At 43.3% G+C, this 27,993-nt stretch overlaps 1 protein-coding gene and 1 long non-coding RNA gene across 5 annotated transcripts in view; one reads left to right on the forward strand and one right to left on the reverse strand.

Moving 5' to 3' along the window:
* Nucleotides 1-27,993, reverse strand: part of celf5a (cugbp, Elav-like family member 5a) — a 228,117-nt gene that overhangs the window by 24,827 nt on the left and 175,297 nt on the right. For 2 of the 4 annotated variants that reach the window (XM_086115174.1, XM_086115173.1), the window contains exons 4-7: nt 21,456-21,584; nt 17,750-17,829; nt 10,689-10,835; nt 159-327 (exon numbers count right to left, since the gene is read on the reverse strand). In XM_086115174.1, coding sequence (XP_085971300.1) covers nt 159-327; nt 10,689-10,835; nt 17,750-17,829; nt 21,456-21,584 — 525 coding nt within the window. The remainder of the gene's footprint in view (nt 1-158; nt 328-10,688; nt 10,836-17,749; nt 17,830-21,455; nt 21,585-27,993) is intronic. The other 2 variants (XM_086115175.1, XM_086115176.1) reach the window with 2 other exon arrangements.
* Nucleotides 17,969-20,830, forward strand: LOC147202564 (uncharacterized). The gene is made up of 3 exons (XR_015101343.1): nt 17,969-18,290; nt 19,260-20,088; nt 20,225-20,830. It is a non-coding gene; the product is annotated as an uncharacterized LOC147202564 (long non-coding RNA).

Consider the following 27,993-nt stretch of genomic DNA (forward strand, 5'->3'; position numbering starts at 1 on the left):
TTGCCTTGTGTATCAGCCAAAATGTTCCTGAAAAAAAAAAAGAGGCCCATACAATAAAGATGGGATTCCAAAGTTGCTGACTACAATGGAAGTACGACAATACACACACACACACACACACAGGGACCCAAGGAGAGGGAATAAAACGGAGTGCTCACCCAAGGCTTGATGAAACTCACCCGACACCGGGGTCATGGTGGTGGGTGGCAGGCTGTTGATGTTGAGCGCCCCCATCTGATGGATCTGCGTGGCGGGGAAGGCGGCCACACTCGGCGTCAGGTAACCGCCATGGCTGGCTGCCATGATGGCCGCCTGCTGCTGCATGAGCTAAAGAAGAGGGACACGGAGGACCGGGGGTGAGGGTGCCCAGGTGAAAGGAGGTGGGGGGGGGGGGCAGATGGTAAGGGGCAAAATATAGTATGTGGGCAAGGGCGGGAGTGGGGGATGTGTGCGTCGAGGTTGATGGATGGAGAGTGGAGGGGAAATGGAAAGTGGAGCAGAGTAGAAGAAAGGGAAGCGGGAAGAAAAGAGAAGCCTGTCAGCCTATGTTTAGTGCATCTGTCTGGGCTGGCAGCAGGAAGCCTGTCACCAGCTGCTCTCGCTTTCATACAAATCAAGACGTTGACATGTGCACATTATCTGCGCGCTCAGGGAACAGGCAAAGTTTGCACAGGAGTTGCAATGTGTTGCTCTCCTTGGAAACTTCACCGCAACATACAGTAAACCGCTCGCTTATTCACAGTTGCCAAGTACGGCGGGAACTGGCTCCCTTGTATTTCTTGATTGTCAGCAAGATGGATTTGCAAGTGTTTTGCGCAATATCTGCTGAATGCTTCGGAACTCACTGGACGGCGCTTCACGGTGTAGATGGACAATGACCCCCAAAGCATTCTTTGATGAAGAAATTTCATCTGTGCTGTATGTTACACATACAGTGCATTTGACAATAAAACTTAACAAAATGTGAACATCTCGGGCTCTGACCAGGGTATACACTATGAAACGTTTTTGCCGAGAATGCTTCGTAAGTACTTTGTATATGACGTAGTGCTGTAATGGAATGAAGTACTGTGCTACTATTGACAACTTCAACATTGCATTATTACAAATATATCTTCTCATAAGAACAGTGTTATAACGTAATAACAAAGAAATAGTACTGGCAACTGTAAAACTAATGCATTAAACGGATGCGAGGGGTGGGCAGGTTATTACCATGCACCAGTGCATGCATACAAGCATATACGTAAACACTGTGGGCTACGTTTTGATGGAAGCTACGTTCGTCTGATTCTAAGCAGAAATGCAGGGTGAATGAAGGCCTATCGATTTTCATCTCCGGGCAGGCCAGGGGCGTTGTCCGGCAGGTGGAAATTTACTACAGTTGTTTGTGACACACCTACTAAATTACTAACATGCTCTGGATTCAGAGTTGCTAGTTATGCCTGTTTAAAAATACACTTTTATTGATCGGTGCCTGGATTCAGGGACATCTCAAGAGGAATGAGATGCTCAGCACTCGCCAGTAAAACTCTGCTTTGCAATAATAGGGAAAAAAATGTTTCAGTGAGGGAAAAAACAAAACAGACAAAAAAAAAAAAGTTCTCTTGGTGCAGAATAGATTTTTACATTTCAGGCAACACGCAGCAGTCATTTAAATGAAGGCAAAATGAAAAAGCAGTTTGCACAGTCAAAAGTTGACAGCATTGGCTTGAAAGGCCGATAAATTTGGGGATTTCAACTGTTATGAAATACACATTTTCACATTGATTAGGGGTTCAAATTTTATTTTCGTCTATGGTCACGGTCCGATTCTCCTTTGCTCCTTTGACGATATTGCGAGAGAATCAACGCTCTCCCCGACAATATTTGCTTGGAGGACCTTGTGATGGTAATAGTGGGAGAGAGGTGTTGCATTTACAAAAAAAAAAAAAAATAGCCAATTATTTTCTACCAGGAATGCTGTCAGGTAAGGTGAAAGCGACTGTCCCGCTGGCAGAATCCCCACCGCCACTATCTCATCCATTAGAATCATGCCTGCTATCTATTAATGCCTTTTTCCATTTGCATAATTTTATCAAGTTGGCAAATGGGGATCAACTGTTTATTTCTCAATAAGATGAATTGAGCCAGAGGGGGTAACACTGGAAAAAAGGCAGTTTTGCAGGAACAAAAGCAATGGCTCAACAACAAAGAGGTGCATGATGTGAGTATCGCCCACCAGACCTCTTTAAGGATGACTTGGACTCCATTATGATGGTCTAATAACACACCAAATAATGTCAAGGTCACAAAGACCATTAAGCTTGTGACCAATACAATCTTAATTTTTTTTGCAACATAAATGCTATGGACTGTAACGGAAATTTACCAGAGAAGGCACAAGTGATCGGATAATGTCTTTGTCTTGAGACTTACGAAAGCGGCATGAGGCTCAAGGAACTGTAACTGTGATCACAGGTGGACAAGGTTTAGTTGAACTGTGACAGCAGCTGCTATTCTACATGCCCCCCCCCCCTTTTCCCTTGTTTACCGCAGAGATAACAAACAAGTGCACTCTCTTCCCATCATCCGACTTAATTTTGCTTTGGCGGACAACTTTGTGTCGATTTGACTTGTTGTCGCACGCCTACGAAATGGTACTAATGTGATGCGACATGATGTGACTAACAGTCCAACTTTGCTGCGGCAAAGTGAAACAGTATAAGAAATTTCATTTCATCATTTTTTTCTTTTGTTAATGGTTCATGTTGATCCCAACACTTTGGCTCGTTAGCATGTGATGCTAACGGTTAACGGCGCCGCTAACACAATAGTTTGCAGAACTATTTGTGTCAGAAGAGCCAAATAACTGTTTAGATAAACAAACAAATGATCATTTCTTGCCATTACTGTAAACTAATAAATGTTGCTTCTAGAACTGTTGCATAAAAGAACAATTTAATTGTTGTTCCGTCAGTTTACATCGCTGGTACAGTATAGATGAACAAATATACATTACAGGTAGTAAATTTAAAAAAAAAGTATTTTCCAACCAAGTTCAATTGGCTATTTTTTTTTTCATGTCTCACTAATGTGTGGTTGGGAATCACCGCTTTAGGCTGCATTACATCCAAATGTCAAGGCTATTTTCTCTGATGGAGGTAAAAAGAAGGGAACAAAAGCCAAACGAGGGGGGTTACAAAAGAGAAGCGAAGAAAGTTGTCCGGCTTCTAGCGGCAGTCATTTACTGTCAGGCATCTGCTTTTTTTTTTTGCAACCTGATGGCACCGCTCCTCTTGCAGTGCCAGCAGGCAATCACCTCTTTATCACATGGCAATTATCTCGCTACAGCACCGCTCCGTGACTCGCAGCACTGTCTGATGTGAACCGGGCACGTTGCAACCCGGTCGGCAGCGTATGGAGGGAGAAGACAAAGGGAGGCAAAAGGGGTTGATAAAGGTGGTCCTGAGGGTGTGTGTGTGTGGGGGGGGGGGGGGGGGGGGATAAGAGCGGGAATTGGGGGTCAATGAAGTGAACTAAAAGACTGGATGGCAACTAAAAGCCCAAATTTGTTTGCGCCATGCTACTAAGCATAGCGATTGCTCGTACACATGCATGCAAAAGCGGGTGTGTATCTCGAGGGACATAACGAATCTGTACGCTATAACGGTGGTTCATTGTAACCATTTCCGATAAAATGGCCGCCAACTATGACCTATAATACGGTATGAACATTTATAAATTTGAAAACATGAACATGTAATAAAGTAGAAACTTGTCAGTTAAGTGGATACAGTACGGAGAAAAAAAGGATTTATCAGTCATGAAACAAAGAACTGTGTTGCCACCTCATCTCCGAAAACATTCAGTCGGCAAATGTTACCCGCTGTAAATGTTATCCGCCGAAGCCAACTGTCATCAGTTTAGGCTGTGCCGCGCCCCGAAGCCGTTTATGATCATCTTTCAAATTGTTGGCCTTGAACTCTGCCATGATATTGATGCCATTATGGATGATTGTCAAAATCATTAACTGCCAATTCGGAGTCTCGGCTGAGCTTTGTCTGTGAGACTCCCTTTCCAAAGTGAGAGACAATTTCAGCCTTCACAGACAGCCAGATTTGCTTCCATTTACCAGACATGTTTTCAGACCATGTGCGCTGTGCCTCCGGAAATAGAACAATGTACGAGTCGATCAGTCGCGTTGCTATGCAACCGAGGGGAATCTCGCGCTGTACATTTTGTTCATAAGCAAGGTCGCAATTAGCTTCCTGGCAACTTTGTGGTAACGAAGGCTTTTTCGCGATACGTTGAAACAATGTTCGACTGAACAAGTCAGATGCAGCCATTGTAATTAATTGCCTTATGAGTGACGACAAAGAGTGAACTCGTTTATGGACTTTACGATGGTACTTTCTATGTCCTCCAGAGTGACGCAACTTCGGCAGACTAAGAGGACAACTACAGTACAAGTTGTGTCATGGTACTCGCAGTGTCCGAATGTTGACGAGTGCACAGTTTTTAACTACTAACATGTAGTTGTCATAATTCTAGTGCCATATTGTCCTACTAGTGTGCAGAAGTATCAGAGTAGCGACAGTCATTCTACTAGTGCACCTTAATCATTCAACAAGTCCACTGAATTGTTAGACTAGTGATGATAAATAACGTAGCTAAGAATACATGGACCTTAAATATATTCTTTATCCTCGCTAGTAGCACAATTTTGCCACAACGGTAAGAAAACGATATGTTACTAATAAGGCAAGAGACATACTGTACAATTGTACAGCACTTTTCAAAATTCTAACAGTGGTAGTAATGGTAGCATGCAGATGTCAACTAAAGGTTTGCCACAAAGGTAGCATGTACTTGTCGCACTAGTGTGCGGAAATGTCACACAAAAGTGAAATGCAGGAGTGGAACAGTAAGACACATTTGTTCTACTAGCGCACTGAATTGTCCTACCAGTGAGGACAAAGAGTGTACTAGTACAGCGACCTACAGCTGGATAGCAAGAATATAGGCTAAATGTGGTTGGAGACGGCTAAACCGGGTCATGTAACCCCCCCGCCCCCCACACACACACATACACTCTCGTGTGTGTGCGTCTAAGTGTAGCTGCATCGTCATTATTCGCGCTTGTTCGAAAGTGAATGCCTCCAACAGGGGGAGATGTTTCCTAATGCCAATTTACAGTCGCCACCCTCCCCCACCGTCCGCCCACACGCTGTCACGATTAGCAGCCGGTGAAAGCGTCTCCTCTCCTCTCATTTATCTCGCTCAGGCTGAAACGGGCTTGCCTTTGAATCGCAACATACACACACACTGTTCGAAAAAAAGGCAAGTCATGCCGCAACATAAACCTGCCGAATCTGCTGTGCAGAAAAGGCAAAAGTCTGATGATGGCTAATCATGCTGGACATACAACAGAAAAATCCAACTGCTTGTGTCACATGACCGAAACCTGGAAAACAGGTGAGCTCTGAATTTATATTCTCCAAACACAATATTAATCAGAATAATCAATTTAGACTTGAACACAACATATGATTGACTTCCCCTATGAATTCAAATGAAGCAAAGTGTGTTCTTGAGCACACTACAACTGGACAAACACACCCATCTATTTATTTATTTATTTATTTTCCTGGGGCTTGACTTTAAAACACAGGTGTCAAACTCAAGGCTCGGGGGCCAGATCTGGCCCGCCGCATCATTTTATGTGGCCCGCGAAAGCAGATCATGTGTGTCAACTTCCATGATCCTTTCTAAAATCTGTACCGAAATGTCAAATTGTCATGTGTAATAAATAACATTGAGATTTTGCAATAATTGTCTGACCCTGTTTACACTCACTTGAACAGTAAGTGAACAAACAAGTTGACTGATATCAAAACTAGTAATCCACCAATTTGTTGTGTGCAATTCATAATAATATGTGATGATTAAACATTAATTCGGCCCTCTGAAGGAAGACGGAACTCCAAAGTGGCCCTTGACAAAAATGTTTGACACCCCTGCTTTAAAAGGTCATGGGTGAGCTGGCTTAAGCCTATCCCAGCTGACCCTAGGCGGGTCGCCAATCAATTATAAAACACAGACACAAGAAAGATGACTTTACAGTGAATGCCCACTTCACACAAGCCGTCATGAAATAGGTGAAAATCCGCAATATAGAGAGCCCATATTAATTAAAACAAAATCGTTTCAACAATCCTACACACTTCAGCACACTTAACTTTTTGAAACACACTTCAGAAGCACTCTTGAGTGCCCGTTCTCCAGGTTCATTTGCTGAATATCTCACATTTGCAATTTAATGGGCTTCATATCTTGTTCAAGTCATTCCTTCAGCCCGTATCTCACCGAATGGCTAAAAGCTTGCGAGTGTTTACGCACGTAGCGAATGTTGGTTTTTCCGCAGGGTTCCTTCAAGCTGGCAAGAATGTTGGCAAACAGTTTTGACAGTGTTTTGACGGAATTTTGGCCAACCCGAGCAACTGGTAGGTATTTTTAACTGAAAGTCGATAGCCAATCGGAGGAGGGGCTTCCTCGAGTTGACGACCATACAAAAGGGTGGAGGAGAACGTTGAGAAATAATCTTGCTAAAGTCTTGGTAGAGCTGTAATTGTTCTACTGTAGTACAAGTGCGACTGCAGCTGTTGTGTTACTCAGTCAGTCACCTTGTCCACCCCATTTTCTTCATTTGTTCCTACATCCTCTTCTCTTTGTTGCAAGGAACAAACAAAAGAGACAACTCTTGGGATTTCTTCTTGTTTATTTCAGCAATCGAGAAAAAACATTGCCACAAGGTGTCCTAACTATTCAACACAAATGCCGCATGGTAAACACGCTGGCTCGAGCTCACCACCTTTCCCTGCCGGCGTGTTATGAAATCACCTTTTCGCAAATGGAATGTCTCCTGTCATAGATTGCCAGCGTCCGCGTCCATCACACCATTTCTCATTTTGGTCAGTGTTGCACAGCCCTCGTTTCTCCTCGCCACCACGGGCGCACAACATCCCCTTCCCATCCCGCGCCACCTCCTCCTGGTTTGACTAAAATCCAATTTACTGGCTGTCAACTCAACTCTATAATCCCATCCACAGCTGTAGTGGAGAGGTAGCGCTTTACTGTATTCTCTGGTTACAGCTATATACACCAGCTCTCCCCACCGCCGCGCTCCATACGCGGCCACCGCCGCCGCCTCTTTTTGGCCAGAATGTATGGAGAGCTGGTTGAACACAGTGTGTCTTTGGAGATTAAAAAAAAAAAGGCTTTCACTGTCAGAGAGTTCTCGTCTACAGGGAGTAAGTACGCTTTATCGCGCCCGTAAAGACACATCCGGCACTTTTGCCCGGTAGCGACGGAGTGGGGGGGGGGGGGGTGGCCACGTACGGATGCAGCTGCGGCCGAAGGCTAAATCATCGCACCATACTGGAAGCTGGACTCTTATGCTATCTGTAGCGAGCACTTTCTTTGCTGGTTCCGACATTAAGGAGTGTGGTCGCAGTCTGAGTGGCTGTTTGCAGAAAGAGCCTTAAAGGGGACATTAAAGCAAAATTGACGTCTTAAGGGCTTGTATCAAATAGGGGGACGAGGCCCTGCTGGAAATAGTCATCGATACTTAGCCAAAATGTTTATAGCTGCCGATATCAGTTCTTCTCAAAATGCAGTACTCACCAAGTGAGGGCTCCCTCTAGTGGTATAACAAAGAAAAGTACAGTTCCGGTGTATTTATCAACTCATTTGCCCCTAATATTGAAGAACAGCATATTTGTAGAAACTTATTCTTTGTGGTGGTGTAAAAAATGGGCCAAAAAAAATTCATTACAAGTTTATGCAGATCTGGATGAATGTGTCGATTCGTTTTCTTAAAATTCTCAATGAATAATTCAAGAATCTTCACGACCCGAATTTTGACCCATGTAAGAGTGGGTTTTACAAATTGGTACTGATCCAAATTAGGATTGCTCGCCTATTTTGTACAGATCAAATGAATCAAACCAGCAAGCACCAACTTTATAGCATCATGCTGCTTCCCTGCCACAGTGAATAAAAGTCACGGCCCAAACAGAGCATCTCCCTTCAACCTTTTGCATGTTGTCACATTCCTTAGGCCAAAAAAACAAAACAAAACAGGAGTGCATTTCATGAATGGCAATGAAGGTGAAAGTTTTACCGGAGAGAAGACATGGCCTCGCAATTATTCCGAGATGGTCCATTTGCACTTTTGTGCCATGCCCCCACGGTGCTGGTATGAAATGAAACGAGAGCAATGGATAGCCCTCTTAAGACCTCATATATCGTTTACATTTCCTTTATAGCCAAACAAGTTGTGTGCTCGCTTCTCTATAAATAAAAACGCATACGTTGATGGCCTTTTTATAAAGTGTGGCACAGATGAAGCCAGGCCGGGATTGTTTGTTGCGACATTAGATGGAGAGCGGCAATTACAGTAAGTGACGCAGTAATGAAAGGCACTACTCATATGGAAATGGTAATATTATACCCATTACAATGTCACCAAAACACATTTTAATGCATTTTAACCTTGCTGAGTCATGTACATCATTTGTATCTATAAAAGGCGTCAGAGTAAATTCTTTTGCAGCACTGGGTCTCACACCGCTGAGTGATTTGGCTAAAGGAGATGATTAAAAGAAAATTTTAAAAAAATCGAATGAACCGATTATTAGTATTAAAATGTATAAATTGTGAAAAAATATATATACAGTTTACACACACACACGCGCACACGCACGCCCACACACACAGCTAGCTAGTTAGATAGATGGATAGCTAGCTAGCTAGATGCATAGCTAGCTTACTAGATAGATAGATATTTTTGTTTTGTTACAAAAGTATGAAAGTTCAAGATGGTACGTAGGCCCAAGTGGATTTTTTATCATTGGATTGTGTATTCAGTGCCATAATAGGCAGTATGATACAGTCATGCAGACACAAACGAAGAAGAGTTTTCACAACAATTGTAAATGACTCAAAAGCTGCAGGAGTTGTTCGGGGTTTATTGTTATATTTTCTGTCTCTGTGTGTTTGTGAACCATTTGTGTTGGAATAGCCATTGCTTAAAGCATTAAAACACTGCCATATAGATGCTATTCATTCACGCATCGATGCCATTTCCTGTCATGCGTTTGCATTAAGCTAGTGGACTTCATGATAAATGTGTGTTTATTGTTGTTTTGAAGATACAACTTGTAACTTCCTTTGTTTTATGTTTAGTTTGACAGTACACTACCAGACAATGCCACAAACTGCTTGAAGCCTCTTTTTTTTGGAAGAAGAAGAAGAAAGAATCAATGTCTGCCAAACTGCTCCTTGTTATGAAGTAAGTTGAGTTCACGGACTCCATAAAGCACTCGTTGGGCCACTCACATTTCAAGGCACCACAGAAACTCATTTTTTTTCAGAGAATGTTGAAAAAGTAGTAAATAGTAATGTATTAATTTTTTGGAAGTCCCTCACCCACACACGTGGAAAGAAAAAAAAGGGAGGGGTGGGGGGGGGGGGGGTTCAGGCTTTGTAGTACTTTGCACTCTGAACCCAAACAGTGGGTGAAGAGTGCATGCAATAATCCTGCTAGTATAAGGAACAATCATTGAAAACATAACCTCATTGTCGAAGTAATTGTCGTCCAGAGTTTGCTTAAAAAATGTTTGTTTAAAAATGCCAAACAGTGGTTTCATTAAGAGAATATAATGCATTTCACCCGCACCTTTTCGCTCAAACAAGTCTAATCCACTTCATTAAATCATCATTCCGAAAAACAGCCAATTTTTTAAGCTGCGCAGCAAACATGGAGGGGGGCGACATTAGCATTCCTTACGAGTTATCTTTCCGGCTGCCCTGATAAATGAAGCCAAGTATTCCCTTTTCCTTTTAGTTGGCGTTTGCACTTCAACATTCCCGAGGGAAATGTCAGAGTGTGTAGCTGCTAAACGCTCCGATGTATTCATTCACCAGCTCGTCAGCCTGACTGATAAATTGCAGCGGGATTTCAGGGATTTTGAGTGGAAAAATGACTTTTTTCCCCTCTCCCATGAGGCCCAAGATGGAAATTTGCAAAACAAAACAAAACAAAACAAAAAACCGTGAAATTGGACAGCCTCATATTGGAATAAGCCCTGTTCAAATAATGGATACAAATCTGATATGGATCAATTATTTACCAATCTGTAAGGCACCTATGTTATATCCTAAATATGATAAATGTCCTAAAAAAGAATACACATGCAGATAAAAAAAAAATTGAAAATAAAATCTAAATAATTAATAAGTAGACCATTCAGTATGGTATGACTTATTCTGGTTGACTGCCACCATTTTGCAGTCTTCCATTTTTTTCTCGAAATTTTGCATTGCCCCTCTCTACTAAATGTGTTCCAATTTTGGTAGCACAAATAAAAACTCTGACTGACAAGGTTGTCTCTCAAAGATGAAGAAAATGGCTGCTTCAAATCAAAATGACACACTTCTCGGGTCTTTTGGGGGCATTGGTACTTGAAACTTCTCTTGGGGTCTAGTTTTTCCATCAACCAAATTTCTTTGGTTGCTTTCTTCCAGGGATGAATTTTAGAAAGACATCTGCGAGGTGCTTCCGGCAGTATTAGAAAACCCTCAAACTGATTTGTTTTGGCTTCAAAATAATAACACCACAGAGGTAATTTTTTTTTCTGACTCACCGCATGTGCGTAAGAGCTGTAGGTGCTGAAGGGCAGGGCAATGGCGGGGTTGAAGATGCCAAACTGGCCGACCATCTGCTGCATACGTCTGATGGTGCGCTCCTTGTCTGTGTCGGCGAACTTGACCACCAGGCTGGAGGAGGCACCCTGGACGGAGGGTGGGGGCAAGAGAGGGTCGAGGTCAAAGGTCCGTTTGGTACATGGTCTTTGTCAGTGTCCTTTAACACCCATTTAAGTTGACTTTTGAAGAAAAAAATGACAAAATATTTTATAAGTGATGTATTATGGATATACCATTAACATGACCATTGTCCTTGTAATTATAAAAACAACAAATCTAATCTTTAGAACATGTACTGTACGTACCGTATTTATTGGACTAAAAGTCACTTTTTTTTTGGTTGGTCTCACGACTTTTACTCAGGTGTGAGACTTATGTATACAGTGTTAAAACTAAAGCTCATAATAATCATGTTGATTGATTGGATTTGAAACTTTCGCGTCTAACAACAGATTTTTTTTCTTTTTAGTTGAAAATGGCTTACTTCAACTACAATCCCGCATTGCATTGCCAAATGTAGAATCCCGGTCGGTTATTGCATCTTTTGATGGTGTAAATATTAAATCCTTGTTGTGGCAGATGCCGCATGCTAAATTAGCGAGCTAGCCGGGGAGACAGTCCCTTCCTTTGCTGCCCCGAAAGCGACAGCAAACTAAGGAAATATTTCACCCATTAATTGTTATGACTGATTGTTTCTTCTTCTATTTTCTTTTGGCAGCTAGAAAACACTTTTGGTGCATTACCGTAGCCTTCTAAAATGGAGTGCGTGCAACAATATGCAATGATTTATGATGATTTGCAAGTTTTGATTGGTGCAACTTAAACCTTGGAGCGGCTTATAGTCCAAAAAATCCAGTAACTTGGATTCTGAAGAGAAGGCAAAAAAAAAAAACGCACTCATTTTAAAACGATAAACAGAAGCGCTATCAGCAAGCAGCCATTGACCCTCGCTTAAAAGAAAATTGGTGGAAGTGCTTTCATTTTGTCCATTTTAATCTTCTCCCTGGCCCTGTATTATCCACACTTTGTTGTCGCCATTCGGCAGCGGGAAAACCGGATCCAGCGGATGCGCTGGCCACACACCCTTCATTAAGAATCTTCAAATGATTTAACGCTACAGTTGACCTTTTGTGCGCTCCGCCTCTCCGGTGCACCTCGCCCCCTATTGTGGCCAATCGATGCACATAAAAGGCCGAAATATTACTCTGATCTGACGGTGCGCAAAGGTTGTATGTCACTCACAATAAGAGGTCTCCCCCCTCTCTGAAATTGGTGCAAAGTTGTCAATAGCGTCAATCATAATGCTGAATGGTGGCGATGCTCAGCGGGTGCACCATTTATGTATTTTTGTAGTTTTTTCCCCCAAAGGATGAAGAAGTGGTCCTCATTTTACAACACAGCTCATTCCTACGGCATCAGTGAAAGCTGAATTTGCCATGTGTTTTCATTTAACTAGCGTGCTCGGCTTGGCATACCTGTAACGTTTAGTGTTGAATGTTTATGAGAGAGTGCGTTGAGAGAGAGCGCGTATGTGTGAGCACAGGGCATGTTGCATGTTTTTGTACCTGAAAAGTAAACTACTGACCAGAGCCAGTCGATAAATGAAAGTGAAACGAAACACAAACAATAAATAAGTGATGCCGTTTGTGCTACATACAGAGGAGAGCAGTCGAGTCGACCTGTTTAACAAAAGGTTGACTAAACCAGTGTATGAGATGCACATCGTGGGCAACCAGATCTCGGATCTCAAGCAAATCTGCAGCTACTCCTGAATGTGTTACAAACCGTTAGGCTAAGCGAACTGACGCTGACTTGTCCTTTATCTTTTCTGGCATTTTACAATGACTTCATTTTCACCCAAAACAAACTCTCTGGTTTTCACACCGGTTGCACCTCTAACTTCTGTAGCATAAATGTAGTCAGTCAGTCTCTCAGTCTCAGTCTCTCTCTCTCTCTCTCTCTCCTCTCTCTATATATATACATATATATATATATATATATATATATATATACAGAATTGTAATAGTAGAGCACTATTTTAATTTTCTAACACACAAGAATGTTGATGACAACATAACCTCCCTGGAGTAGATCATAAACTGGCGAAGATCATTTCAGTCTGTAACACCGACACATTATGACCACTCTCACCCAAGACCAAGGTTAATTTTGACACCCTTGTACATTGGCACGCTTCATCTGTTGTGTCTGTCCAGCTCTTTAGTGTCTGTGTCATTAAGTTTATTGTGAGGTTTAACAGTGGCAGCATTAGACAAAGGGCAGTGTTGCACAGGAATACAGAGAAGTCAGTAATTCGAGTTCCTTCTCAATGGTGCGGGGGGGGGGGGGGGGAAGCAAATGCTTTATAGTTTGCTGGCTTTCAGGATGGGATTTTTGTGGCAGTATGATACGGCTTCTACACTGCAGTGGATCCAGGTGATCTATGTCAGTCTCTCTTGCTCTTTGAAATCCACGCACTCCCTCTTACATTCCACCAGAGATGTTATACTTCATCTCTCCTGCACACACTGGAAAAAGTAAAAACAGGGAAACACCAAGAGTTCTATTTTCGTAAACAGCGCAGCTGCGGAGTTGTGCAAATGCCGGCGGATTCTGATTTTCATATCAGGGTAAGGCCCACTGTGCCAGTTTGGCAGACAGGTCTCGACCAGAGACACAGCAGAAGGACTGTCATGCAGAAACACCTGAGGGAGTGACAGTTTGGTGGCAGGGAGTCCATCGAAACCTTTGGCCTGTTCAGATCACGTCTAAGTGGCCGGCGCGAGGTAGACAGCCGGCGTAATGTGATTTAAAGGGAATGAAGTCGGCTGTGACCACTCCCACAGTGGTCCAGCCCTCCTTATTGCTCATCCATCGGCCTATGCTCAGAACGATCATGCATCCAATAGGAAAGCTCTTGGCGGAGTGATTTTTAGAGGGACGGCACCAAGCGATTGTATGACATGGAGTGTATGGAGGAAATATTTAAATTTCACAGAGTAAATGTGTATATGTAACCCTTCACACCCACTAAATAATCAAATACAATGCTCAGGCTACGAGTTAATATATAATATTCAATTTCATTTGTCTGAGGTTTTGCTTAAGGCACGTGAACTTTAAGCAAAAATCTCATTCCATTTTTAACCTGCCTTGTGTGAACTGGTAGGTAAACAATGTACTATCCGTCAATGTTCATCAATGAAAAGAAATTCTGCCCCTCTCGACTCCATAAAGCAATTTAATAGGCAATCAAACAACATTTTCAATCTATATTACAACGCACCAGTATCTTTACAGATGTGCTTTGTTATTCATCGGGGCTCACGGACTATTGCAGAACTTGCTCTTTACTTTTTTTTTTTTTTTTTAAAACACAAAACAGGACTATCGCAATACACTTGAACTTGCATTTGGATATGACGACATGACTAAATACTCTGCCCAACACCACCTGAGATTGCTCATCATGATTTGTGAAGCCATCTAATGTATTGTATTGTTGTGGCAATATTTCTCATCCCATTATATATATATATATATATATATATATATACATATATATGTGTGTGTGTGTGTGTGTGTGTGTGAACGCGCGCGCGCCGCGCAAGTGACGCTAATTCACAATTCCCATGTCCTGTCCGTCACGCAAATACTCTTCCTCCTACCTGTCCCCCCCACACACACACACCCCTGAATGGCAGCAATGTATTCATCGCAACTTCTGCGAGCTGGAAAATGAAATCAAGTCAGGAAGCCTTTGACCCTTCCTCATGGCTGCCTGCGAGAGTGAAACACAGGCGGCGTAATATAGAAAGGGTGAGCACTCATGCATATGCTGTCGCCTTCAGCCTGATTTGGATAATTTCAAAGCAGGAGAGATTGCATCGAACAATCACACAGAATGCCCGCAGTAAACAAGCTCGTCTAACCGCTTTCCTACCTAGTATCACATTTTCAAAACAACATCCAATTTATATGAAGGACCCACCCCGCCCCCCATTTGACGCTCACAGTACAGTGGTACCTCTACTTACAAATAAGATAAGAAAACCTTTATTAGTCTCGCAATGGAGAAATGTCTCTTGATCCGAAATTTTCAAGTTACGAAACGCCTCAACAGGAAAATATTGCCTCTTGTTCCGAAATAAATTTCAAGATACGAAAGATAAAAATACACTCTGGTCTGCTACTCGCAGCTCCGAGTTTCCTGAACGCAACATACTTCTAGCTGCTCTGCCATTGGCTATTACCGAGCATCATCCTGGCATCCCATTGGCTTCGAGGGACCTCTACCTTATGTGTTCATGCGTGGAGATAGATAAATGGATAGCTATGTGTCTATGCAGCGTCCTCGTCATTCGGCCCTCGGGTCATGAGGCGTTCCGATAGTTTTACATAAATGGCGCCGCCAGAGTGGCTGCCTTTACAGCAGCTCCTATACATTTTGTTTTTCTACTTTCTTCCTCTCCTAACTTTGCTGCTGTAAATTCTGAATGTCTCCATTGTGAGACGAATAAAGGTTTTCTTCTTCTTCTTCTTGTTAACCCTCATGTGAATCACCCAGAAAAAGTGTTTGCTCACCTTGCTGATGTTTGCCTGGGACATTTTCAAAGAACTGTTAAAAGCCAACAAACGCAAACGTCCTTGGATCAGTGCTTTACAAAACGCCAGGCAAAAACCACTTCTGAGAGAGAAGATGAACTTAAGAAGGCAAAAAACAATGAGGACGCATTTAAAAGTTAAGTGACCATCATTTTTATTCTTGACTCTATTCTTTGTTTTTTTTTAACATTGTGCACAACTCAATTGTGCAATAATCTAAATGTAACACGTATTTGTTACATATTTGGATACATTTTTGTGCTTTAGAAAACATTTATTTCTGAGTTTTGGGAGACTTGGAACAGATTAGGGCATTTACATGGAAAACGCGTCTCTATTTCCAAAATTTTCTCGTTAAGAAATTTCTTCCAGAACCAATTAATTTCGTACGTAGAGGTACAACTGTATTATGCCCAGGTTTGTCCGTCAGCTCCTTTTTGCAACTAACGCGAACGTGACCCGTTCAGGGGCACATGTGGCCGGTTCGGTATGGCCTGCGCATCGAAATGGACGGTCACAGCCCGCTGACGGTGAGCTCCGTCCGCCGGCTGCCTCAGGATATGAGATGCTGATCATATTTCTATAATCAATTTAGCAGAGCAGGAGGTATAAATCCTGTCCATTCAATTTTCTCCCCCCCCCCCCCCCCTCCTCTCTCTCTGTCTCTCTCTACAATACCGCCTCCCCTCCCTTGCTTATAGTCAGATGAATTATTCAGCAGCCAATGTGGCAAAAGGTGGAGTAAACAAGTCTATTGCCTAATATCCCCAGAGGATGGCAAAAAGAGACGAGGCCGGGCCGAAGAGCCAGCACAGATAGTGGGGCTGGAGTAATGGGGAAGGACAGTATCTTTGGAGAATGGACATCAAGAGTCGTTCCCGGCGACCTGCAGTCATTTGCACTTAGATTGACTCGCAGGGTTTCGCTCAAATGGCACAGCTGGCTTTCGAGTGGCTCTCTCTCCCCGCAACACATTTGGCGACCATTAATAATGGAATCATAAAAGGACAAACATGAGCTCCGTGAAGCGAGCTAGCAAGATAGATAGAGAGAAGGAGAGTTCAGGGTCCAGCTGCTTCCAACAAACAAAAATGCGGACGAAAGCGGCGCACACTTGAGGCCTTTTGTGATAATAAGTGATGCGCCTGCGTCAGCCGCTCCATTCCGGTCGCCTGTTTTTTTTTTTTGGACGAGTGGGTCTCGAAGGCACGCATAAAATCAGCTTTCCGAGTAGAGAATTCAGAATTCATAGGACATACGAAGCGCTTACATAACGAGCAAATGTAATCTCTTGCCGCGGTTATAGACAGTGATTATGCAAGCAGAACACTGCTGATTGATGACTTGCCCGGAATTCAATTATCACACTTTTATCTTCAAATTAGATTTGAAAGAAATATCATGTTTATTCAACAAACTCCTGCACTTTGCTAATTCTTTAAAGCTTGCATGCCCCATTTAACCCTTTCATGCACCCTGTAACCTGATGAGCCGTCCACTGCAGTAAGCGCTGTCCCTGAAAGGGGCAAATTTGCCACAAAACAGGAAAGCAGAAATGCATGCCCATAGATGACCACGATGAATCCCACTCGGTGGACCTTGGACCATTTCTAACGTTGTATATTGTTGCTGTACAATATAAAGCATGTCACTCCAAATTTGGGGAGCTTTTGATTCAAAACAGAAGGGGCATTTTTGTGGGGGGATGAAAATAAAACAAATCATGACCTCTACATTGACCATACTTGTTAGGAATTCATTCGACAGCAAGATCTATCTATCCATCCATACATCTGAAAGTTAATTCTAATTGTGTTTTATTATTTTTTTTATTATTATTTAATTATATTTGCTAGTGTATCTGATAGGTAGGTCTTTCTAGTCTTGAATTTTGTGATATAATCACTACGTTGTAAATGTTTGAATATGCAAATCCACCAATTTAAATAAAAGATAAATGAGAAAAACATTCAAATAATAAAAGAGGAAAAATATAAACGGTGATGTTTTTATTGAATTTTTATTACTGGAGACTAGATCTACTCAAGAGCGCCTCTACTGTTAGCATTAAATATTACATCGAATTCTATCTCAAAAGCATCAAGAGACAATAAACCAAAGTTGTCACATGCGGGCCACGGCACATTTTTATCAAGGCCTGCTGCATAGTTACATATAGCAAAATTAAACATGGCTCACATGAAAAGGTTACAAAAAAAGTGTCAAAACATTGAAAGCACGCTCTTTCTTGTCCTTTGTACAAAAGTCCATTGGCCGTGACGATTTATAATTTTGGAACTAGTGTTTGAATTTGTTGAGTAGTACATTCAGGTCGTGCGTGTGTGTGCGTGTGTGTGCGTGTGTGTGTGTAATATTGCGAGAAAAGTGCACTTACTGGCATTGTCTGACTTCCGTGTAGGGCGCCAATTGCTGACTGAGCCTCGGTGTGTGTGGAGAACTTGACAAAGGCGCAACCTGGAGGAGTAGAGAAACACACGCACACACACACACACACACACACACACACACACACACACACACACACACACACACACACACACACACACACACACACACACACACACACACACACATAACACGGCATGAATGTGCAATCAGTCAAGTGAGGTGAAAACCCGACTGTATGTAAATAAAGGATGTGGAAGTGTATCCGACAGCCCCCCCTCCAAAAAAAAGGGCTGTGTGCCTGCCTGCACAGTGGGCGGGCGTGACAAGCAGGCTGAAGCTGCTGGGCAAAAGACTGCACAGATGAAGCAGAAAAGTGTGCTATTTAGCACCGCGTGCCTGTCTGTGCATTTTAAACACGAGTCAGACTCGCAGTCGCTCTGGCACACAACAACACGTGGATCGATATTTGTGTGGATGGCGCACAAACCAACAGCTCTCAGCTCAGCGTGTCCTTCAGGAATATGGCGGTAAAGCACACACGGGGAGCTTCTTGTTGCCTTTCTACACGTTGTTCATCAATTATTCAGTCACGAAAGTGAAGAATGGATGACACAGATATGGAAAATGTATAGTATTTGTTTAGTACAAGGAAAATATTAGATGTGAGCGCTTATAGTTAAAAATACTCATGGTTGGACACATTCTATTCCAGGGGGGACTGAGGGCAGTTGAAAATGGATTGCTGTAGTGGAGACTGTGGAAGAGCGCATGTTTATTTGGGCCATTTTTTGTCATATATCCTGACCAGGTACTAGAAATACAGGTCAATGCATAGAATCCAGACATCAAAGCAAACATGATGCAGTGGCATTTAGCTGTTGTGCTGCATGCAAAAAAACAAAACAAAAAAAAACAACTGTAAACAGAAGTGTGTAACTACGTTGAAATCCCCATTTAAAAAAAACATGCTTTTGCAGCTACTGTAAGTGACTCAGTAAACGGCAGTAATATTAGTCACTTTTTACCGAGGATAAAGAATATCTGCTTCTTAATACTGTTAAATTGTCTGCCTACATGTGTCAATGCACCGTTTGTGTTCAAATAGCCATCGCTTGAAACTCGGCACACCAATTCTAGCCTGTTTGTCGTGTTTACCATGATGTGTTAGCATTAAGCCAGTGGTCTTTAACACAAAGTTTGACAGTAAAGCTCAACTGCGAGAGGCATTGAACAGCTTCCTAAAACTGTTCTTATACTGTAGGATCTTGTCGTACCTGCTTTTGCCAGAGGGAAAAGCTTCTTTTGAGAGTTCAGTTAGCTACCATGTGTCAGGGTTAGCATTGTATGATGCCACTTTTTTTATTGTACAATGCTGAGTGGGCTCAGCTTGTTGTGGATCGGGGTGGTTCTTTTTGTCCCAAAACCACATTGCATTGAACGCATCAGCGAAGGAGGATAACGAGACCCTCGTCCTATCCTTTATTTCCTTCTACCAGATGCGGAAAGGAGAATGAGGGCAGTTGAATAGCAAATTGCTGCAGCCAAGTGAAGAATGCGGCGCACAGTGGTAAGCTACAGTCAATATAACATAATTATCGGTAAATATGACTAAAAAGGGATTGTCTGATGTGAAGAAATAAGTGATTTCCCACTGTTTTAATGGAAAATGTCGAGTAGTGTCGAGTTCCTCGATGCAGAGCACACCGCAGAGCAACACAAAGAGAAATAAAGCTTCCCTGGGCTGGCCCTGTGCACCCTCACAGCGGGGACATATGAATTGTTTTGACATCCATCTTTCCCTTCCTCCTCCTCCTCCTCCTGCAAACTATTGCAGAGTCACAATGCTCTGGCTTCCAGCCCTTTTAGATATAATTCCACGACAATTTCCATAAGCGCTAGCTGGGGAATAGGCTGCACAGACATGAAAAACAACCGGTCCCCTTGCACTTTGCTATATGTCAGAGGAAATTGATGTCTCCAAAAGTTTGCGGCTACCTCATGCATGCCTAAAGGTAAGGAAAAAAAAACAATAAAAAATTCGAGTGGCACGGTGGGAACTGTCTCATAGGATACTACAATATATGAATTTGCGGACAATGTCGACAAACCAAGGCCCTTCTACAGTACGTCGAAAGGTTTATTTAAACTTGGTGTCTTATGTTCTCGTTACATTAGGTTTGACATTTGGGGGCTGTTTTGATTTTTGGATCAGCAGGGAGCCACTCTTGATCTAATTGTGCACCGAAGTGGACACAACACCGGGGAGGTACAATCAAGCGCCACAAGATAATGAATGTAATAATTAAGGCTGCTACGTTTGATCAGGTACGATACAATACATCTTTATTTATATCACGCTTTCACAACAGCTGCAGCAAATCGTTATCCGGCACCTCATACTAAAGACCCCAAAATGTTTTCTGTCTTTGTCTGCCTCTTCACTCCTGATTCCTCTTCCCAGGAATGGAAATGCGTCAGTCATACATAAAATGACGACAGTAAGGGATTGAACATCTTGGTTTTGCAATGCAAAAGTTGTTTTCCTCTTGATATGAGATACCTCTCTATGCTGAGAGAGATTCTGTGATTGCAAAGTCAGCGTTTTAAAATGATGTGCAACGTTACTGTATTGTATGTGATTACAATTACTGATAAATGGTTCTGTCCTATTCGGCTATGTGGCAAATGTGCTATCTATGAACTTTTTTTAATCAATAAATGTGTTTCCAGCCTTCAAAAGTACAAATCAGATTATATACAGAGGTGCTTGCAAAGAGGTGTGAGCATTGTCAGAGTCTCACTCACTGAATTGCCACTTTTCATCCTGGGTGTCAGAAGTGGGATACAATTAAAGTGATAGAAGCATGGCAACACCAGAAGAAACATTTCAAAAATTTTGGAATGGTCCTAGCCTGTCACAAAGTCTACAAAAGTATATGTGCACACGTATGTACCCTGATTACTGTATTGCTGTTTTTTTTTTCACAAAATAGTTGCATTGCATTTTCATCCACAGCTGGATTCAAACAGTGACATCCTAAAGCGACTGCTGGTGTAAAAAGTAAAGACTGACTTCAACAAAAAACTCTGCGATGGCTCAGCCCAGAGCTCAGACCTAAATCCAACCCAAAAGCACGGCTCTCCAGTTAAAAACTGTTAGTTCCTATGGACTTATGACTCTGGTGTTAGAAATAGTATTCATCGTAATCCCCAAATTGAATGACCTTGGAACTGGAAGAAACTTGGAAAAGCTCAGCCAGAACCCAGACCAAAAATCGAATACAAAACTGTGGGGTTGTGCTGTGAGAAGCTTTTGCAATGTTATTTTTCTTTTCCATTTAAACACGTTTTAATAGTTCCCTCTGAGCACGTGTGCTTACGTTGGAATTGTCTCACACAGCTGAAATTGACATAAATTATTATCTGTACATTTGAATATTATTTAACAATGGTTGTGATGACTTTCATCTTTGTCGTACAAAACGACATGTGTGACATTTGAATTTTGTTTTTTTCATCAATGCCGCCAGCTGTCCAGCTCATCAAACAGCCGAGCGTAAATTCAAGTGAAAACACTTTCGACCTACAGTATGCGCGATGCGTAAGTCACTTGCATTTTCCCGCACAACCTACGCAGTCACTCTGCCAACAGTGACCTAAATAGTGTTGACAAGTGCATCCCGGCGCTTTACCTTTGCTGTTGCCATCGGGACCTCTTAGAACCGTGCACTCCTCGATGACTCCGTAGGGTTCGAATAGGCGATAGACGTCCTCCTCGGTCTGTTGTTTGTTCAGCATCCCCACAAACAACTTCCTGTCCTCTGGAAACAAACAAACAGACCAAAAAAAAAAATGTTGACCTCAATTATAAAAGATGATGACAGAGGCAAACATGCATGTTAGTGGAATTATTTCAACCGGGTCATAGTGTGACATTTTTTTTTTCCCCGTGACGGATCATTTTAATCTGATAGCATCAGTGATCTTGCTCCCTGATGAATGCATCTGCGGAAGGTAGTAGGAGCAACAGGGTGGCCAGGAGCAATAAAGACCGATCCAAATGTAAGTCAAGCAATTGACATGCTCATTGAAGATAATTGTTTTCATTTATTTCGGGCAGCCCGGTGGTCCAGTGGTTAGTGCGTCGACCTCACAGTGCGGAGGTGCAGGGTTGGATTTCGGCTTTGGCCTCCCTGTGTGGCGTTTGCATGTTCTCCCCGGCCCTGTGTGGGTTTTCTCCGGGTATTCCCACATTCCAAAAACATGTATGGCAGGTTAATAGAATAATCCAAATTGACCCAAGGTATGAGTGTGAGCGCGGATGGTTGATTGTCTCTCTGTGCCCTGCGATTGCATGGCAACCAGTTCAGGGTGTCTCCCGCCTACTGCCCGAAGACAGCTGGGATAGGCTTCAGCACAGCCCGGGACCCTCGTGAGGATAAGCGGATCGGAAAATGGATGGATGGATGGATATTTATTTATTTATTTATTGTGACAGCATGATGAGACCGTAGTGAGCACGTCTGCCTCATACTTTTGAGGTCTTCCTGCTTTGAATTTGCCTATTCTCATGCTCATGCTTACATCCAAGACTGTCAGTGAGCTTTCAACGAGGTCTTGACAGTGACGAGGTCTGCATGTTGTTAAAGCCCAAATTGGGATCGCTGATTGATTTCAAGCTCTAACCGTCAGTGCAGGAAAGATAAAGTCTGTGCGACCCCAAGTTTGAAAAGGTATTTCGTTCACGAACGCAGTTGTGTCAATTCCCCCCCATCCCCCCTGCCCGGGCGTTCCAAACCGATCTGTACCGCTTGGTGGAAACATGGCTCCTTGGAACTTCAGTTTCCCACGCAACACTTCCAGTACCGGCTCCCTCATCCATATCCCTCCACCCACCACTATTCATCTCCTCTTTCTCGTTCCTCCACGCTGATTCCACATTTTCCACAGCCATTCGTTCTTTTTTTTTTTTTTTCGCCGACTGCCGTCCACTCTTTATCTCTCTCTTACTCCTCAACTAATTGCTGCTGATCCAGTGCTTTTTTTTTTTTTGTGTCGCCAGAGAAATATTTCAGTGCGCCGCTCAGCTGAACAATGGCCTCGTCTCTGCCTGGCAGCTGCGGCTGCCGAGACATGGCGTGAATAACGCTGACTTTTCAATAGGTGACAACTTCTGTTGAACGCAGCGGGGGGTGAGGGGTGGGGGTGGTGGTGTGATCTTTACCTTGACCTGACACATTGTGTTTACTGATGTACTCTAATGCGACAGTGGCGCCGCTCTCTACAGGCTGGCAGAAGAATCTCTGAAAACCTGCGCTTCAAGTCTTTGATTCGAATGCATACACGTGCACCGCAACAATCTTTTTTTTTTCTCCATTAAATCTAGAAAGCAGAAAACACAAAAGAAAGGATGTTTAAGCACACCATTTCCACCCAAAGTAATTCTTCTGAAAACAAAGGAATGAATATGGAATGGAAATCTAGGACAGAGCGACATGGAAGCCCGAGGCTCTGAGCGAATGCATTTCACACAGAAATGCACAGGCTTGACTGTAACCAAATAAAGTGGCTCCAGCTTGCTAAATTTTGCTGCCAAATGAGCATCTCCTCATGTGAAAGCAGCCAAGGGACACTCGGTTAAAAATGTTACTGATGCATGCAGATGTACTCATAGGTCAAATTTCCCAGTCTGGGGAACCTCGCTCCATTCACTTTCTGCCAGCTTTCCTGTAAGTCCTGTACTGTATTTCTGCTCTAATAAATAGCCTGCATGAATTCATCTTCATTCTATTTCCATTATCCGTGTGAAGATACAAACACCAGACCTTGTGGATATGCCCTGCGGGGTGTGGGGATACCACCAGGTGTTGCGGTCGTCATTTTCATCATTTAAATCCTACTTTCAAAGACTGAACTCGACTTGAAACCATACTTTGAGAATTGAAACATCGACTTGACACCATCAAACAAATTGGAAATCCTTGGAACGCAAATTGAGCTTGAAAGTCTTAACCAGGCCCGAAACCCAAAATCCTGATTTGAAACTGTGAACCAAGGTTTGGAATTGTCATTTCTAACCACCAGCCAGACTTGAAGACCTAATTTGAAACCCTCATCACAGGGCCAAAATGTATACTGTAATTTGAAGCAAGACCCTGGCGTTGTCTTGAACCCCGAATTCTTGTTTGAAACCATAAACCAGGTTTGAAACTCAAAAGGCTAAATTGAAACCTTGACCCAGGCACACCTTTAAAATCCTAACCCAGATATGAAGTAACATATTAAAACTAAAATCGTGGTTTGAAATCCTTATTTAAAACACTAACGCAGTCTTGAATTCATAATTTGAAACCTTATTCATGGCCTGAAACTCCATATTGAAAAAAACCCCCCAAACAACTAGGATATGAAACCATACTTTGAATCCCTAATTGTCATTTAAAACCCAAATTTGAAATCCCAACACAGACCAATTTGAGCAACTTCAGACAATATTCTGAAACTTAAACTCTGGCTTGAAACCTTCCTCGCAAACCTTACCCCCATTATTTTCCAATTGTCAAGGTTTCTCATTCAACTCACTGAGGTAGATACGAGCCAGGCCTGTATTTCACTGACCCCCCCTGCTGGTTGCGGCTAAGTATTGCTCCCTTGCCTCCCTTTACTTTGCGACAACACAACAAAGTCATCGACAGTCAGAACTTGAAATAAATCCAATTCCATGCGATCAAATTCTCGTTCCTATCTTCCGCTGTGTCTACAACAGCATGTCATGTTATTTTCCTGACCTTAAACAGTGACATTGCGGTAGTGACGCCCAGTTATGGTTTCACAGCACCGGGCCGGTCGGTGCAAATGATACACCTTTAAAATAATCAAGCCTGTCAGAGTGTTATCTAGGGAGGGGGCGTCCCTGGTGCTGGCTGCTTATTGCAAGTGGCAGGATCAGAGGCTACGTATCACCGCGGACGTGATGCAACGTGACATCTGTCAGGGTAGATAGGAGAGCATTTATCTGCAAATAAAAAAAAAAGGGGGGGGGGAAAGCCTTCAACTGGAAAATGAAAGGCTGAGATGGTCCTTCTTTCTTGCTGGAGGGGGAAATATAAATTCTGAGGTTAGATGATGTAGAAGGAGGGCCACACACACGGTAAAGTTGCTCCTTCAAGAAGATGATGGCGGTCGGATAGATTTTAGACCAATGCAAAGCCTCACGCGTCTTGATGAACACATGAGAACCTGCGACTAAAATGGACAAAAATGTGCTACCTATGGTGGAAAGCAAGCACATGCGAGTACCCTGCACTTGACCAGCTTACCAACTGTGGAATCAATTTTAAAATTCTGCTACCGGTCTATAAATCAGGGGAGAAATGAAAATTGAATATAAACCCAGCCGAGCCCCAAGGTCGGTGACCTCGGGTCAGTTAGGTTTCAAAGTAAACATGGTGAACCAGCATGCAGCTGTTATGCTGCAAACTATAGGGGTGTTCACACGGCACACATTTGCTCCGGCGCTGCACCGATGTATTTTGTTGCGATATATTTTGCACCGCAGCAAATTGTGTGGAGCGTTCACACGTACAAAGCCGCTGAGCGTGTCTGCACCGGCACAGCGTCGGTGCAGCCCCACTTGCGTTCACACGGCAGTTTCTGCAGCGGAGCAAAACGACAGAAAACAAATGAGCTGTCGTGTTGGTTCTTTTTAAAACGTATACACAACTCAAGCGACTACTGGACAGGCACGTTCTTCTCCTTCTCGGTCTCCGTGCCTTCTGCTCGAGAGTGACCGCCCCCGAAAACGTAAATCAACGATGACTTCAATGACACTCAGAAAAGCAAACACGTAATGCGCCAAACAGAAAATCAAGAGAGGAAATCACAAAAATTATATGGGGAGCGGGGGGTTGTGAACACACAACAAATGAACAAACTACACAAACAACTCCGAGACAGTCCAGTCTTCTACAAAAGGAAAGATGTTACCAGCCAAGTCTTGTGTCGTTATTAAACAAACATATGACGGAAGTCCGACAGAGCACGAAAGCAACGCATTCTCGCCGTACGTAAACTCTTCACAAGCATTTGCTCTGGAGCAAATTTAACCCAGTTGCGTTCACACGTGCAAATTTACACCGGTGCTGCTTCGCTAACGAGCATTTGCTCTGGAGCAAATTTTTAAACCACCTCCCTGAGGTGGATCAAATTTGGTCCGGTGTAAGCTGTTTTCCGGGGCTACGCCGGAGCTAATTTGCACGTGTGAACGCTCTACTGGGGCAGCCCCGGCGTAGTACCGGACCAAATCTTGCCGTGTGAACACCCCTTATGTTTGAGGGGTTTTTTTCTTTTCCCCCCATATACTGTATTTAATTCCGATATTTTAAGCATTGAACCAACTTCACTGTCAGTAATTTTGGAAAGATACCTTCTATTTCTTTACTTAGCTTTGAATTGTCTTTAAATGTTGTCAAAGTCCAGCTCCGGCCTCCCTGTGTGGAGTTTGCATGTTCTCCCCGTGCCTGCGTGGGTTTTCTCCGGGTACTCCGGTTTCCTCCCACGTTCCAAAAACATGCATGGCAGGCTGATTGAACACGCTAAATTGTCCCTAGGTGTGAGTGTGGCCGTGGATGGTTGTTCGTCTCTGTGTGCCCTGCGAATGGCTGGCAACCGGTTCAGGGTGTCCCCCGCCTACTGCCCAAAGACAGCTGGGATAGGCTCCAGCACCCCCCGCGACCCTAGTGAGGATTAAGCGGTTCGGAAAATGAATGAATGTTGTCAAAGTACGTTATTTGAACGTTCTCTCTGCGTTGCCTTTGAGTGTCTTTAGCTTTTCGTAAAAGTGCTTTTAGGTGTTTTGATTGTGTGACTTTGTCGATGCAATGCGCCATACAAACAAAACTGTCGTGCCTTGCCTTGATAGCTATACTCTGCATGTAAGTACATGAACAATTAATTATATGTTTGGTATCACGATGTGTGCACGTCGTCTAAAGATAGGAGTTAGCGTTATCGAGAATATCGCCGTAACAGTGTTGCGATGGAAATCCTTGTTGTTTTTCCTTTCTTGGACGTCACAACGCTGCGATTTCACGGCTCTTAGGTGCGAACCGTCCTACTGTTTTGTCTGAGAAGTTGCGAGGAGAAACGGCACTAATAAGCCACCTCATTAAGGCTACGGAGCGCGGCGGCCGCCTTACAGTCGGCGATGTCATCTCAGTGGGTTAGCGCGCCGGCTTCAAAAGCTACAATGCTAATTTATTTTCGAAATCGGTCAACAAAGCATTCTTCATTTCTCTCTCTCCCTCCATAGAGGAAGAAGAAGAAAATGGGGCGTGATGTCTGCTTCTCATTGACGGGCTAAAAGGCTCGTTGCTCAAGCGCTAATTTGGCAGGGTGCTGGTACCCCGAGGCACCGCCAAACTTCGGACGTCTTCCCTCATTGGCTGCTCCCGCCGGTGATCCTTAACATGCTTAGCATCCATTGTCGCTGTCACCTCACACATACGCGCGCACACACGCACGCACACATACGCGCACACACACACACACACACACACACACACACACACACACACACACACACACACACACACACACACACACACACACACACACACACTTTGTCCCCCTACTCTCATTAATGCAAACACAAGCCGGTTAGATTGCGATATATGTAATAAATTGGATTAAATTCCACTGGCTAAGCACTGTGATCTCTTCGGGTTAATTAATTTCATTCTGTCTGTGTTTTTAATGCTTGAACACATGCTGACACCGTTATTGTGTAGCATCCTGCTTATTGAGCGGGGTGGGGGGGGGGGTGCAGCATAATGGGCTTGTGAAGAGAGGAGGGCGGGTGGGACGGCGGTTGTAATGTTTGGTATTCCGGCCACAAAAGGATGCAATTCCAACACAATACAGTAGCTGGTGGTAAGATGCAGGGACCTGGAATACTTCTCTTCTCCAAGCTTGTGATGCTATCTCATTTCATATGTTTATCCAATCCTTATTGTTCCCTTTATCAGCCAAACTAATATTGGTCATAATTTGCCCTTACCTCCGCCCCCCCCCCCACCCGCTGACAGTCACATTTACACTGCAGCTCTTTTTCCGCACCTTCATCTCCCCGACAACTCCTCAGGTGAAAGGTGATTGACAGCCATGATGTATAAGTCGTTGTCATGGTGACCGGCGTGCATCCTTCTGACAAGAGCATTGCCACCGTCTCTC

The sequence above is a fragment of the Hippocampus guttulatus genome, chromosome 7, assembly GCF_054856545.1.
Source record: "Hippocampus guttulatus isolate MCC_2025c chromosome 7, RoL_Hgut_1.0, whole genome shotgun sequence".
NCBI classification, from domain to species: Eukaryota; Metazoa; Chordata; class Actinopteri; order Syngnathiformes; family Syngnathidae; genus Hippocampus; species Hippocampus guttulatus.